Below are 15152 nucleotides of genomic sequence, written 5' to 3'. Positions count from 1 at the left end.
TGATTTTCTAACATAAGAAATCATGCGAATCACATCACTAAAGATGAGCCTGAATTTCAAACCACCAGTTTAGGGGTGGCGACTGGGCAAAGTGAGGCCCCAGGCTGTGAGGCAAACTGAGCCACACGCTGTAGGGTAAGTTGGGCCAACGGTCCAATGGTCTCAGATTTATTAAATGGTATTTTAGTTGAGCATACTCAAATAGTTTGGTGTGTTCGTCATATGTTAACCATTGTAGAAAAGGCTTCATGCCGAGAACGTACAAGTGGAAAGCAAGCTGGGACTCAAAACCCCTTGAAGAGTTGGAGAGAGCAGTCAATGATGTCAAGGGTGAAAAGTCCATCAGCTCAGTGGCAGAAGAGATAAATATTGACAGTTCAACGTTTAAAGGGTACGTAAAAAAGGCGCTTTTTTCTTCTTTTTTTTTTAAACAAGTCATTATTTTGGGTGGCTTTGTCAGAGATGCATCCTGCACATTTCATTTGATAGCAGACTTCCAGAAATAATGGATTATGTTTTTATTCTGAGTCATTTCTCCTTACCTCCAAGACAACATAAGTCCAAAATAAAATAAAATAAAAAAAGTGGCTCATCTCAGCCCACTCTCCACTACTTTCTATTTCCTTTATAAATAACAAGACTCAAATTAAATTTCTTTCAGATAAAAACAAAAAAACACTTGAACCCCCCCATTTGAGTAGACAAAATATAAATATACAGACATGCTTTAGCAGAAAAAGTGTGCAATTGAGCAGTTTATTAGGCAGTTGTGTATACAAATGATTCAACACTGTCCATTCAGATTTACACTGGTCCACCTGGTAGGGTCCCCGTACACACCAGACAAAAACAGAACGATGGTTCTTTGAAGCAGTTCAGATACTGAAGTAGACACTTAACAAGGACATCAGTCCACAATCTAGCAAAAGGCTCACACTTTCGCAGACATTCTTTTCCTCCATGGCGGGTTTTTTCCACAACCAGAACTTCCAACTGCCTTATTTTTTATTTTTTTTTTAAACTATATGTTTAGTTTTATAATATTTTTTTCCACCCCAAGGACCATAGTGCACGTCAAACCATGATCATATATCATTCTAGTGAAACTGAGACATAAAAGGTCAAATATCAACAGAATACTTCAGTCCAGATCTGCTCTGCAGGACTGGGAGATAAACAAGATGATCGTACATGTTGTCACATAACAATTTCTCCTGAAATATACCTATGAAATGTGAATTTGAACAAGATATTTAATATTTTTTTTAAAGCTGTGGAAAGCTGAACACTGGAAATCCAGGCTTCAACTACAGACACCTTTTAGCAAAAAAAAAATAAATCTAACTTTAAAGGTATAGTATGTAAGATTGGAGTAATGAATGCCACTTTGATGCACTGGGTGGCAGTGGTGAGTCAGTTCATTCAATTTCCTGCATACTTTTATTGGTTCAAATCTCACTGCACCATCTTGAGGTACAAAGTGGTATTACAACATTGACTCGGTTGAGGCTAGCTGATTAAATTTATCCAAACGATGATTATTCTCACTAATAATGTTACATACTGTAGCTTTAAGGCTTTTGCAGTAAGAACATGCAAAACTTTTAAAATCTGGGCACAAAGAGAGACCAATTTACCTCAAAGTGTTGCTTTGGTTTTCCTATCGCCATTATTGGAAATGGCCCAGGTATCTGGTTTCGACAATGGTTTTGAAAACATAAGCACCCATTTATCTTCACAATTAGAAATATTCAAATATGTTCCTGTAGACTGGAATATTATTGTGAATTAACACTGACACTATACTTTGAGGAATTACACCTTTATAACAGCAAAAAAAAAAAAAAGTGCGAATAATTATGAATCCTTTCAAATTTCACTAACATATATATATCTAAAAAAAACCAGCACTGATAATGATAAGGCAGCCAAAACAGACACCACTCAAAACTTTTAAGAGTGTGAGACAGAAAACGGGAGTGAGATGCATTACACTTACAAATAAGACAAATATAAGACTTACTGGGCTTGCAAGTGTAATGTAATAGTTTGTCATAAAATATAAATCTGCACCACACACACACACACACACACATGATTTTCTGTCGTTCTACCAGACAGGTCTCCGCGAACGCCGACACATCCGTCTGTACCGCCTTTAATCGCAGGTGAACCTTAGTTTAAGGTCAAAACTTGGGAATGTGTGGCCATTCAAAACATAGAACGCGTCCAAAAAAATTGACAATCTCTGGGATGTATTCGGCTGCCGTCAGACGCCGTCCATGCACTGCATGGAATTGCTACTGCTCGCGTTCGAACCGAGCCCAGAGGACTGCACACGTGTGATGGATTGGCATTAATGAAGTGAATTTGTAGGCTAAAGGCATTTCACACAGTAATTATATCCAAATGCTAAATAACTAAATCTAATAAAAAAAAATAAAAAAAAGAAATAAAGGAAATGTAACAATAAAAACAAAAAAAAAGGCAAAATCAACATGTCATTTTAATACGCGACACTGAAAATGATATATTTCTAGGTTTTGACTCATGGCAAAAACACTAACAAACAAAAAAAAAAAACTCTTAAATGGTAAAAGCAGTCTATACCTTGGGGGGAAAAAACAATCGAGTATCAGAAGAATTGTGATTGAAGGAAACAAAACTGTGATATTGATTTAAAAACCAAGACAGTAAAAAGAAAAGAAAAATACATATCATCCAGCAATCGATCTTAATGCAAGAAAGAAAAATTCAATTTCTATTAGAACCAACACTCCATCCACTTAACGCACTGATAAATATATTCATGACTTTATATAGAAAAATGCTGGGGACAGACAAATTCAAACAATTTGTACAAGGACAAAACCAAGATTATTTGTTGTTGTTTTTTGACAAACTCAAATTCACAAAAAAAAAAAAAAATCCTAACAAAAATCTGATGACGCATCCTTTTGTCCCTGACAGGCGACAGAAATACCGGGGTCACTGCACTTTCCTCAGTCCAACGAATGTGACCGGGTGTGAACCGCCCGAACTTACAGCCAGTGCAGCGCCCCCGAAACGTCTGCACCTTCTCTGATCCCCAACTGAGGGAAGAAACGAGAGCAGCAGGAATTAAAAGAAACTTGTGCGACAAAAAAAAAAGTGCCACCCGGGTCCGTCTCCGAACCCCAGAAACTGTGCGGCTTCTTTCTCTGCAGGATAAAAAAAAAAACAAAACAAAAAACACGGTCTTGTTCTCTGTACTGTAAAAAGCAGTGCTCGCTGGCGACAGTACAGCAGTTTCAGTGTAATCGCTTTGTGTTTATATTGGATACGTGGGACGTGGACATTTGTTATTAGATTGATCAGTAAAGTGTAAAAAAAAAAAAAAAGAAAGACAAACCCTCCTTTATGCTGTTCTGTCCTAGCTGATTAAGTAGCTTGCCATTCTTCTTTCCCAGTTAACCCCGCCCCCTTTTACCTCACCACTCGGCTCGGTACACGTCCTCCTTCAGCTCCGGGAACGCCACCAACCTGCATCAGTGCCATGGAACAATCGCTCCGTCCTCAGCCGGGACGAACTGAGCCATGAATCGGTTCTGCATGCTTATTGCTATAAAGACACTCGGAGAGGAAATCAAAAGGCCAGCGATTGTTTTGCAAGCTATCGTGCAAGTAGTTTAATAAGATTCGCGCACATCTCAAAGAATTCGATGGTGTGGCTTCCCGGCCGAGGGACCGACGCCACGTCCGCCCCTCCCGTCGAGTCGATGGACGAGGTCAGCGACGACGCCAGGGAGCCCTCTGCCGCCTTGGCGGGGTGCGCCGCGCCGAGAGCGGCTGGAATGTCCGCCCCGTCTACATCGTTCTTAATAGTAGTGCGGTAGTTGCCCACGGACCCGGAGCGGAGGGGGGTCGCAGTTCCAGACTTTGTCTCCATCATGTCATCTAAAAACGCGGGACAGAAGTTCTCGGTTGGTCACACAGCATGATTCGGCGGTGTCAAAGCACTGTGCACCCCACACACACACACGCACGCACGCACGCGCACACGCCATGTAAGGAGCGTTTACAAACAAGACAGACTACACAACCCTTCTATTCTTCACTTTAACCCATCACATGCTGTAACATCTCACAATTTTAACAATTGCAGTGGCTTAAAAAAAAAAAAATCAATATAAAGGATCTGTACTTTAACTCGATGCAGGTTTTTAACCAGTAAAATCTCATTTAGCCCGTAACTGGTCAAATGACCATATTTAGGCAACTTGTGCAAGATTCCCTGTAAACTGAGAAAGAATACAGATTGATGTGGTACATGAATTTTTTATGTAGATTTCTTGATACATCATAGTATTTGGCCTCTTTGCTCGACTTCCTGGTTTCAGTTGTTCAACCTGATCGATCCATTTATCTTTAAAGTGTTTAATACTTTAAATACTAAATATTGGAGAAATGCAAGCAAAGACACAGGATATATTTTTGAACATGCCTCCATCAATGTAATCAATCTATTTAGAATTATTTTATAGTAAAAACCCATTGTTTTGTAGGACAGTTGTACTCAATAATGGTATAGACATCACTGCAATATTGCTATATCGGCATTCTTTCACTTGTTGAGGGAATTGTTTTCAAAAGACATGGTGCTATCTATGTGTATTTGTCATTTCCACACTCACTGTTCAGGAGATAGGTTCGTATAATTATAATGATCCATCTTTATACCGGCTTTAAAGTCTTAGGAATATAAAAATATCCTTGAACAAAACGTCAGAGTGGAAAATTTCAATTTACATATTTAATGAAATTGAGCTGAAAAGGTAAGATCTTTTTTCTTTCTTTCTTCTGCCGTATTGTTGGTGATAAAATGTTTGATATATCCGAGGATTTTCAAAGTCAGAAATAGTTCAAACCATTTCCATTGAGTTTTAGGTGTTGATACATTTGGTGTAAGTGTGACAACAGAAGAGGCATTTGACCTCTCTGTCTATGAGGTATTACAACAATCAGAAAGTCAAACCCACAGCAGGAACTTCATCATCAGCGTTCCATTTCAATGTGGAAATAGTGAATAGTGACTCCTCCCCAAGTCTTTCTGCTTCAGATCAACGTGAGCTGACTCGGCTCCGGCCTGGAGTCACATTTTAGCCTCTTGCAGCTTTTGTACCGCCTGCACACAACACCGATGGCCCGGAACAACACCCTTATCTCACATTTCCCCTTTGAGGTACCGCGAAGGCACCTACGCAGACTTCCTAAGCTCTGAGTCAATCATTTATGAAGGCTACACGGAGGCAGCACACAGCGGGACGGAATCCTGACAAACAAAACAAGAGTCCAGACTTTCCACACTGTGAGCCGCTTATGAACTTTAGAGAAGTGCACGTCAGCGGTGTGATACAGTGTATACACGAAACAAAACTCTTGAAAGTGACAGAGAGGACGTCGAGGTAATGTAAATCTCTTCAAACTTTGATAGGGACAGATAAGGCCTGACCCACATGAACCATAGTTAAAACTCACCGTCTATGCTACGGAAGTCGAGGAGGTAGGTTCTACTGTCCACTTGGTAGAGTTGAAGGCTCATCTTGGTTTGCATCCCAGTGATCGGATTCTTCCTTCTCACGCGTAGATAATATGGATTGACGACCTTTGGGAGAATGGAAGCTGCGTGAGGCCACGTCCTCGACAGGTTTAAGAAATCCAGGCCGTTCTTTTCTTCCTTACCTTCCACTCGTAATCCAGCTGCTTCATGGCGCGACACACTTCCGACATGATGTCGTTGGGTCGACTCTGACTGCGGATCCCCAGGTGCCACTTGGCCCGTCTCACGCCCTGGTGCTTGGACTTCTGGGGGTTCAGTTCATCCAGCGTGTGCCGGGGCCTGGGAGGGGTCTCCGCCACGAGGAAGGGCACCCGCTCGGGGTGGGGCTTGATGGCCACGGCGCCGCCGGACGTGGTCAGGTGCTGGTCGTCCAGGAACGAGTCGGGCGGGCTGGACGCCAGGTAGAAGTCCTTGGCTTCGCTCATGATGCGACGATTGTCAATAATGAGGTGGTAGGCCACGGCCAGCGGATCCTGATGATTGCGGCTGTATATGCAGGCCAGGACCTCCTCCTCCGGGCACTCGAACTTGTCGCACACCTCCTTCAGGGCCTCGTCGTCGATCATGTTGTTGCTGTACGAAGGGTCCTCGGGGAACAAGTACTTGGGGAGGTCTTGTTTGAACCACTCGTCCTCTCTGCAGGGAGGAAATCATTTTGCAAGTCAAACAAACAACAGGCCACAAATGCAACGCTGCCAACGGGACGAGCTGTACACAGAAGCCTTGAAAGATAAGAAGCACTGGACGGTCAAAGCAATTTTGTAAATAGTGTCCTCGGGCTTACCGGATCTCTTTGATTGTGGCTCTTTTCATCGGGTCCACTTGCAGCATGTGCTTGAGGAGGCTTATTACTGAAGGGTTCAGATACTGAGGGGTGAAAAATATCCCGTCGCAGATCTTCTTGAAGAGCGTTGGCACGTGGTCGTCGTCGAAAGGGAGCGTCCCGCACAACAAGGCATAGAGAATGACCCCACTACTCCAGATATCCACCTCTGGACCGGCGTATAACCTGAAAATGCAAGATTAGATCACTACCAATTCATAGTTGGTTTAAATTCTGAATAAAATGCGGCTTATAATTAAAAAAAAAAAAAGAGAGAGAGAGTGAAAGAGATTACCTTCCTGAAATGACCTCAGGAGCAGCATAGTTTGGTGAACCGCAACTTGTTCTCAGGAACTCTCCGTCTGACATCATGTTCGACAAACCTGAAGAAGGTTTCACGTAGTTGAAGAGCACATGTGTGGATTTCAAAATCTACTTAACTACAGGGGCCAGTGAGATTCATCATGACAAGATTAGGAAAGAAAGTCAATAAAACTATATTGTATTGTTGATTTTACTTTTTTTGGGCTGAGCCTGACAGCAAGGACAAAATGTATTTTCGGAGTCACACATAGAAAAACAAAAATCCACAACGAAATGCAAATACACCCTCCACACATTCACTCATTTGGAATGAAAAAAACAAAACAGCAAACATTCTTGGGTGGACCAGTAAGATAACCACCATGGTAAAAGTGAACTCTAATCCTTCATTGGGCTTCGTTTCTTTGTTAAGAATATATATTTTTATGGTGTCAATGCATCTCCTTTATCGTTCTCTGAAAATTAACTAATGATGTCTGGCTGCTACGCGAGCTTTACACAGCGCTGAGAGCAACGAGTTCAGTGTCTTTCCCAAGGACACTCCCGACACATGGACAGGACCCGATGAAAGATCAAACCATCAACCTTTGGATGACTCGCTCTACCAGCTGAGCCCTTAACCATCACAACCAAACCTTATTCCTGACAGTAATCTGTTTCAACAGGGCGAGATGAAGGGGGTCAATCCCAAAAACTAGAACTGCACGACATTAGTTAAACATGTGATTTGCAATAGTGCCGTTGAGCATAAGCAAATTGTAAATGTTGATAATATGACACAGCCGTAGGCCACATATGAGCTGCTTATGGAAAACACTGTATAATCAATAAAAACTCACCAAAGTCTGCAATCTTGGCATTCATGTGTGCATCAAGCAGCACATTTTCTGGCTTGAGGTCTCGGTGTACCACCATGTGCCTGTGGCAATAGTCTACTGCTGAAATAATCTGCTGGAACAGTCGCCGGCTCTCCTTTTCATCCAGCTGTCAAGGCAGAAATTATCCATTAGGTGTGATCTTCTCTGTGACTCAGCCAGTTAGCACATCGCCGCTGACTGAGCTGCGCTTCGTGCTCGATTCTGATATCTTTTACAGCCACGGACAAGCACGCGGTTCACAGAGTTTAAAGATTACCGGATCGCCACAAAAGGTTGGAAATACATTTCTATACATCTGTGGTGCTGGAAGCAACGAGAGAGAAAGTGTGGGTGATAAGTATGTGCGTTTACCTTTCCATTTTTGCAGATGTAGTCAAAGAGCTCTCCTCCTGAGACGTACTCCATCACCATAAAGATATCAGTAGGGGTGCTAATAACCTGATACCTACGGTGAACACAAAAGTGAAAACGTGAAGTTGTCGACAGTTACCATGGATTACACAACTCAAATTTGGTCTTAAACAATTCCATCATTGCAATCCTCTGCATTTCAGTATCTATTTCCCTTTTTGAACTGAACAAATCAAATCCGATCTAAACTGAGGAAAGGAAAAGGAGTGCATTCTGGGTTTTTAGGGTGTTATATTAGTAACATTTGAGCTGCGAATGTCTCACATGAACTTAATATGACCCGTAGTGATAATGAACCTGCAAATATGCTACAAATATGCAACAAGCACCGACACAAATCCACCACAGTCTAACATGACAATCCTGCCTTTCATTACAACATTTAAACAATGTCCTTCCTGTCCCTTAATGTGAGAGTGTCCATATGTGAATGAACATTATCACCGTTAAAAAAAAAAAAAAAAAAAAAAAAAGAACGATAAAAGTGATGTCACTTCACTAAAGCAGGGTAGAGTCTAACCTACTTACAACCCTGCTCAGGGATTGTGCATCTGTGTGTCCAGAACAAGCAAAAAAAAATGGACTTATTGAAAGTGCGTACAGCTTAGGAGAAGCAGGTGTAGCAGCAGAAGATATGTAAATGAAAACATGAAAATCTCTGTCTTTCCCTCAACCTATGAAAATCTACTTTTGCCCTCTGAGTAAAGTTGAAAATGAACTCGATCGTCGAAGGTCAGAGTCACCGCAGGCATCACATTTGCATTTCAGTGGCTATGCTTGCACTAAGCCACATTTGCCCGCAGTCCTCATAATCAACATTGAGTAACAAAACTTATCTGCATGCAGAAGTAACACTGTTCTCTCTGCAAACTTGGACTAAACACAGGAGCAACAAAATTGCTGTCTGTCCAGCATTCAAAGCAACATTTATGGGCTGTCAAAGACACAGATCCCATCGAGACTGGACCTCCCAAATGCAGGTAGCAAGATCGACTTATACAGTGTAAAATGAATAAAAAAATGAAAAAAAAAGACACATATAAGCAAGTGAAATAGCATTAGCATGAACAGGCCAGAAAATAAATAGTTATTCCCTGCTGGTGAGAGTAGTGAAGTAGTACAACAAAATTGCCACAATAAAGCCACAAATTACAGCCAAGTATTTTTTTTTCTATTTTAGGAGCCACATTCTGATATTAAATGCTACTAAAAGATGCAGCACTTTACTCCGTGCACTCCTCTGAAGGTTAGCATACAGCCTCCCTGAATGGTGTTAAAAAAATAACTTCCTAAAACTTTTACCCTCAACAAAATGAAGGTGGAAGGAGATTCTTGTGGAGTTATGGTTGTGATGAGTGGCTTTTAAACCAGGGGTGTCAAACTCCTCTCCGTTCAGGAGCCACACACATCATCTCGAGTGGGCCGGACTGGTAAAAATAGTGCCACAATAACATTTATATGTAAACTTTTAAAGTTTTTTTTCTATTGTGGCGTCAAGTAAAACTTTTGAGAAAAGTCTGCTTTTGCAAAACGTTTCAGAATTAGTACCAAATTCTACTACAACCTCAACGTAAAGCCAATTCTGATGGTTTCCATCTTATGGGTCAAGGTTGCGACAGATGTCTTGTCCTAACAATAAAGCAGTATTCTGGCACATTTCTCCATCTGTTATTATTCAGGCTCGACACGCAACGTGTTGTACTTTGCCCCTGTGGTTTGTTTTCCCCGTCAAAGATTGGATCTCTCCGTCTCTCTCCCTTACACACACACACACACAGACACAGTTTACATTCTTGGGCATACATGACATGGAGCTGGTATTTCAAACAAGTTGCCACACCCCCCCCCCCCCCCCCCCCCCCCCTCTCTCCGGTCACTTTAATGACCCCAGAGCTGTGCTGTCGGCCTTGTGGACATTTGCACACCAGACAGGAAGTACAGCCACACACACACACACACACACACACCCCCCTTCCCCCAGTTTTCGGACAATATTTTTAGATTGTGGCTTCTCGCTGCAGTAACGTGTCACAAAAGCATGTTTGGGCTACTATGTGACGGGTTCACCTCTGCATGAGGGCGGCCGTTAAAGCATCCCGGGTATACTGGGCTGATCTAATTACTGTCAGTGTCAGGCCTGACAGCAAAGTTAAACGACTTATTCAGAGTGCAGTCAACACTTTCAGATGTTACTGATGCTTGAAGAGAACCAACTGGTTTTCTTCTAAAAAAATATTTAGAAACTGCTAGAATTGGTCTTCACTGCTAAACACCGAGATGAAAGGCTAAAAGAGAGAACAAACAAAACAGGCCCGGCTGACAGCGGAACACACTGGGTCAGACAGATATTGTCCTACATGGATGTATTTAAAACACGTTTTTAGAGCCTGGAAATAATTGGGTGGGAGGCATTAAAGTGGCGGCGGGGGGGATTAGGGAGCAGCGAGCAGGGTGTAATCTACGACTTACAGTTTAATTATGTGAGGGTGCCTGAAAAGCTTCAGGTTTTGGATCTCCCGGCGAATCTTTCCCACCACGTCCAAGCTGCGGATCTTCTGCCTGTTTAAGATCTTCACCGCCACTTGGTGCTTGGTAAGCTCATGTTGGCCCACTGCGGGATAAACAGGATGAGAGTGCATGAGTAATACCGACTGCAAATCAAGGATGTATAAACAGTGACAAACGGCACAGTCAAAGAAGCAAATGTGAAGAGAAAGGTGCAGAACTATCATCACAATGAATAGAAAATTTGATTTAATGAGTGATGACGGATTACAAATTACAGAAGGGAAAAAAAAAAAAAAAAAAACATCCAGTGGTAATAACGTTTATGTAAAAGTCATCAACTTGAGAGACGAACGTCCAAAATTCAGTCTGTGTTCAAAATCCACAGTCCTGAAATCAGTCGTTTGGTGATAGGGAGACAGTCTCAAAGAGACTCAATTTCAACAATTTGCAAAGACCTGTTGCCTACTTAAGGTGACCTCCAGATAGTGAGCCCAAAATAACAAAGCTACAGACAACATCACCAAAGCCAAAAGCTGAAAATGTTTTAAATGAATACAAAATGTGCTGCCAAGATGAGAGGAACTCAAGTCGAACATTAACTAACTTGACTGTCTTTGTCATTTTGTGCATTCCCTTGTTCAAACAGTCAAAAGATCATTATCGATAGACATTACTCAAAGAAATAGCCACTATTTCATATTAAGGTTGTTTAGAAAAAAAAAAGCCCATTAAAGATTGAATGAAAACACTGGTGTTACAAAGAAGAGATTGTTCATAACAATGTTGTGTAAACTATGTAGGAAAGGGTGACAGAAGAAGATTCCAAAACAGAAGTTAATAGTTAATTCTTACTACATAGCACAAACCTAAGTGACTCATATTTATAGCCTGAGAACAGAGATGTCAAACATAAGGCCTGTGGGCTGAATCCGGCCCAGGGAAATGACAAAGCACCTCGTAAAGATTTCTAGGAAAACATTGATTTGAAAAAAATAAACTCAACAAATATTTAATCTCTTAAGAGTGATGGACACAAACACAACACTGAGACCCGAGCTAAGATATCAGTGATGCTACCATGAAAGTGAGCATTGGCCTCCAAGCGAGTTTGTAAAAACATGCCTAATGCAACAACGATAGAAGATTTGGGGACATTTCACTGTATTTTGCAGCAAAAGGGTTTCATTAAAACAGGCTTTATGTTCAGATTATTCATGTCTGGTAGTAATTGTTAGGTTTTGCAGAAATATAGACAATTTCATTATGTATACTCTGTGCAAAAACCAGGAAAGATGTCAGTATTCTAACGGTCCGGTCTTGACACCCCTGCCTTAGACATTACATACCGACAGTAGCTTATGATTTTGATCATTGAACTCTGCTGATGACTAATCATAAAAAAATTCAGATGTTTTTAGGATGGAATTGTGTGATCGGATAGCAGCGTTTGTCTAAGACATGCATGAAAGTTTAAATCCAAAAACCCTCTCAGTGACATCATGAGTCATGTCATAATTTTCTTTTAAGAGGTACGAAAATAGTTGCAAGTTATGATAACATAGTTGTCATCTATGTAGTGACAATATAACTACACAGCAATACTCAACAGAATGGACAAAATATGCAAACTTAAGGCGAAGTGGTAATATAAAGTAAAAAAATAGCCCATATCAGTAAAACAGCTGCTTCTGATTTGCTCGTTTAGTCCCTAATAAAGCCAATAATCACTCAACAACTGACCTAGTACTTTCCCTCTCTACATCAACAAAAATACTGGAGCCCAGCAGTGACTCACAGGGAAATGGGACTGACTGTAAACAGAGCTAGTGGTTGTTGGGCTATTTTTTTTTTTTTTAAAGACAGGCTGAGTGCTTTACATCATTTATATGCATTGGCACTTGATTGGTCGTTTCTAGGAGACGCAAGGTGAACCGAGGGAGGAAATGTAATAGTTTTTTTTAAAGCAGGAAACTACAAAATATGCTAGCCGACTGCGTGTTAATACATGCCAGGCTGTGTGTTGACACAGGTTAGTGATCGCACCGCCCTCTGGACTGACAACACAGGGCGTAGATTGGTGCCCAGCTCCCTCCTCGCAACACGTCCAAAAAGCGAGTAATTGTTCCAACGGGAAGGCAAATACGCAAACAAGATCAGATCCAATGTTGTGCCATGGTGCAGAACTTTCTAATATCACTCAATAAAATAGTGGGAAAGCGGTGAAAAAAAAAAAGCTCGTTAATATGAACAACAGTCAAGACGGTTTACTTCCCGGTGTCCGTCTTGACTAACGACTTGTGGCTCACGGGCTAAGCTAACGACGCTAACTGAGATATTTCCATACCACGATTAACTGTCACATAATTTCAGCGGCGTCGATGCCACACGCGAGAGAAGCGACGCGATTTGAAATGCCGCGGACGAGTCGCGGGCGACGGCGGGACAACAAGTGTGTTGCCTTTGCAGCCGCTGCGACGGGGTTAGCCTGGATGCTAAGTTAGCATGCTAGGCTAACGCAGCAGCCTCCGCCGTTGACTCGGATGCGCGAGCGGCTCCCGACAGTCCAACCGCACGCACCTTTCACCTTCCCGAACGTTCCCACTCCGAGCGTGTCTCCCAGGATGTAATGTCCGATCTTCACTCTTCCTTCATGCTTCGGCTTTTCCGTCGCCATCTTCCCGCAGTGGCCTTGCTGCGGGTCGAGCTAGCTGCGGGCAGGAGATGGAGCGGACTCCGCTGTGTGCGCGTCTCTCCACTCCGGCGGCTCCGCTTCTCACGGAGGGTGGGAGGTGGCCCGGCTCCGGGGCGAGTGAGGGAGGGGGTGGGGGGGGGGGCGGAGCCCCGGCTTCGGTGCGATTCGTCAGAGGGCCCGGTGACGTCACATGCTGCCTTCACAGCACCCGGGAAATCACAAAACTACACTGTCATCGACTAACTTTAATATTATAAATAATTATACTTTATTGATTCTTATGGGAAACTCTTTTTTCTGCATTAGCTCTATTACTATCTGGGTTGTGGTGGTGCAGCAACACTCCAGCACTGAACTGAAGTCGTTCTCTAGTTCAGGGGTGTCGAATTCATTTCAATTCAGGGGCCTCAAATAGCCAAATTTCATCTTGAGAGGTCCTGACCAATGAAATCGTGGCATAATAACCTTCAGATTTCAACTCGTAAAGCTCAGGCTGATGGTAGAAACAAAGTGATAAACTGGACTCATGGACACATATGTATATTATCTATAATGTATATGATGTTTGCTGTACATGTTCTTTTTAACTGTTTTATATATTTATTCATCTATGACATAACTTATTCATAGATGTGTCTAAAATAATCTTTTCATATTATTTTATTACGTGATCTCTGTCTAGACCCCCCCCCCCCAAAAAAAAAATTTTCAGAGCAAATGAAAAGCATGAACAAGAAGTTGTAGTTCCAAACAGTTTTTGGATTACAGAAAGAAAAACCTGAGAGTAAAGAAAACATGTATGCACATGGGGGAACATGCAAACCTCACACAGAAAGGCTTACCTCACATTGAAACACATGATTCAATTTGTCAGTTCAATTTTATTTCTACAGCACCAAATACAACACATTTCTAAGTGTCATTTCCAGGCAATTTTACAGAAAAAAAAAAAAAAATCAACACACATAAGCAATGATGGAAAGGAAAAACGAAAAAAATCACTCTCAATAGAAAGAAATCAGGAGAACCAGACCCATGAGGTGGCTGTTTTCTGCTGTCCTGGTTAGAGTTAGGGGCGAGGCGGAGAGAAAACGATAAGTATGAGACAGAGCGCAACAATATATTCCACCTCAAAGCCCCGAGTAATGAAAAACAGGACTAAAATATGTCTAAATGTTGTTGGCGCTGCGGAGTAGTACAGTGGTCAGCATTCTTGCATAGAACCACACGCTAATATCCACATCTATGAGCACTTTAAGGGTCAACACTTAACCTCACGTGCACCACGTGCTTCGCTGTATGGGAAAAAAACTGAACGTTTGCCTTGTCGTTCATAATACACATAATTCTCATCATACTTACATGATGTTTTCAATTCATTTCTAAAATAGTTTCCATCCAGAGGCCAATGTGGGGTCATTCTGTTTCTATAATCACTGAAAAATAAAGCTGAACATCGCTTTATACAGGCATGCTGTGATACAGACATAATGGGAACTGTGGTTCAACCTTAACTGAACCCAAAACTCAATGTCTCCATATATGGACCCTATTTTCTTTATTTACAGTCATGCATTCTTCTAATAAATCTGCCATAAATATTGTGTTGACAACATGAAATTAGGCTGGAGAGAGAATAGAAGTATTGAGTTTCCTCTGTTCACACTATATGGTGAATTGGTGAAAAGAATCCATCTTTGTTTTTTGTTTTTTTTCCTTCAATGTTCACCATATTGTTTTTAAAGCTCCTTAAAACAATAATCAGATGCAGAATTTGCAGTCATTGTTGATGGAATGACTCTAAAATGTGCGATCTGACAGGCACGTTTGGTTTGTAATGCTGCGTTACACTTGCGAGGATGCAAACAATTTTTTTGAACAACGGTTCTTTGTTTTGTTTTTTACCCCCCCCCCCCC

General features: G+C 41.7%; 1 protein-coding gene across 1 annotated transcript; it reads right to left on the bottom strand.

The window, feature by feature from the left end:
• Nucleotides 1-2024: 2024 nt before the first annotated feature.
• Nucleotides 2025-13320, bottom strand: prkaa1 (protein kinase, AMP-activated, alpha 1 catalytic subunit). Its single transcript, XM_080477091.1, has 9 exons — nt 13121-13320; nt 10505-10646; nt 7976-8069; nt 7586-7730; nt 6718-6805; nt 6384-6608; nt 5722-6235; nt 5518-5644; nt 2025-3936 (listed from the first exon to the last, which is right to left on the bottom strand). Exons 1-9 carry the CDS (start codon nt 13215-13217, stop codon nt 3653-3655), a joined length of 1716 nt encoding a protein of 571 aa, XP_080333217.1. The 5' UTR covers nt 13218-13320; the 3' UTR covers nt 2025-3652.
• Between the last annotated feature and the right edge of the window lie 1832 nt (nt 13321-15152).

Source organism: Lipophrys pholis (genome assembly GCF_963383615.2).
Source record: "Lipophrys pholis genome assembly, chromosome: 12".
Classification (NCBI taxonomy): Eukaryota; Metazoa; Chordata; class Actinopteri; order Blenniiformes; family Blenniidae; genus Lipophrys; species Lipophrys pholis.
The sequence above is the reverse complement of the archived record's forward strand: the minus strand, read 5'-3'. Positions and strand labels throughout refer to the sequence as shown.

Coding starts and splice junctions, on each gene's coding strand:
- prkaa1 (XM_080477091.1), bottom strand. CDS start 13,217: ATGGCGACGGAAAAGCCGAAGCATGAAGGAAGAGTGAAGATCGGACAT. Junction 8,070..10,504: donor CACCCTCACATAATTAAACT/GTAAGTCGTAGA, acceptor TGTTCACCGTAG/GTATCAGGTTATTAGCACCC. Junction 5,645..5,721: donor AGCTGGATTACGAGTGGAAG/GTAAGGAAGAAA, acceptor ATTCTCCCAAAG/GTCGTCAATCCATATTATCT.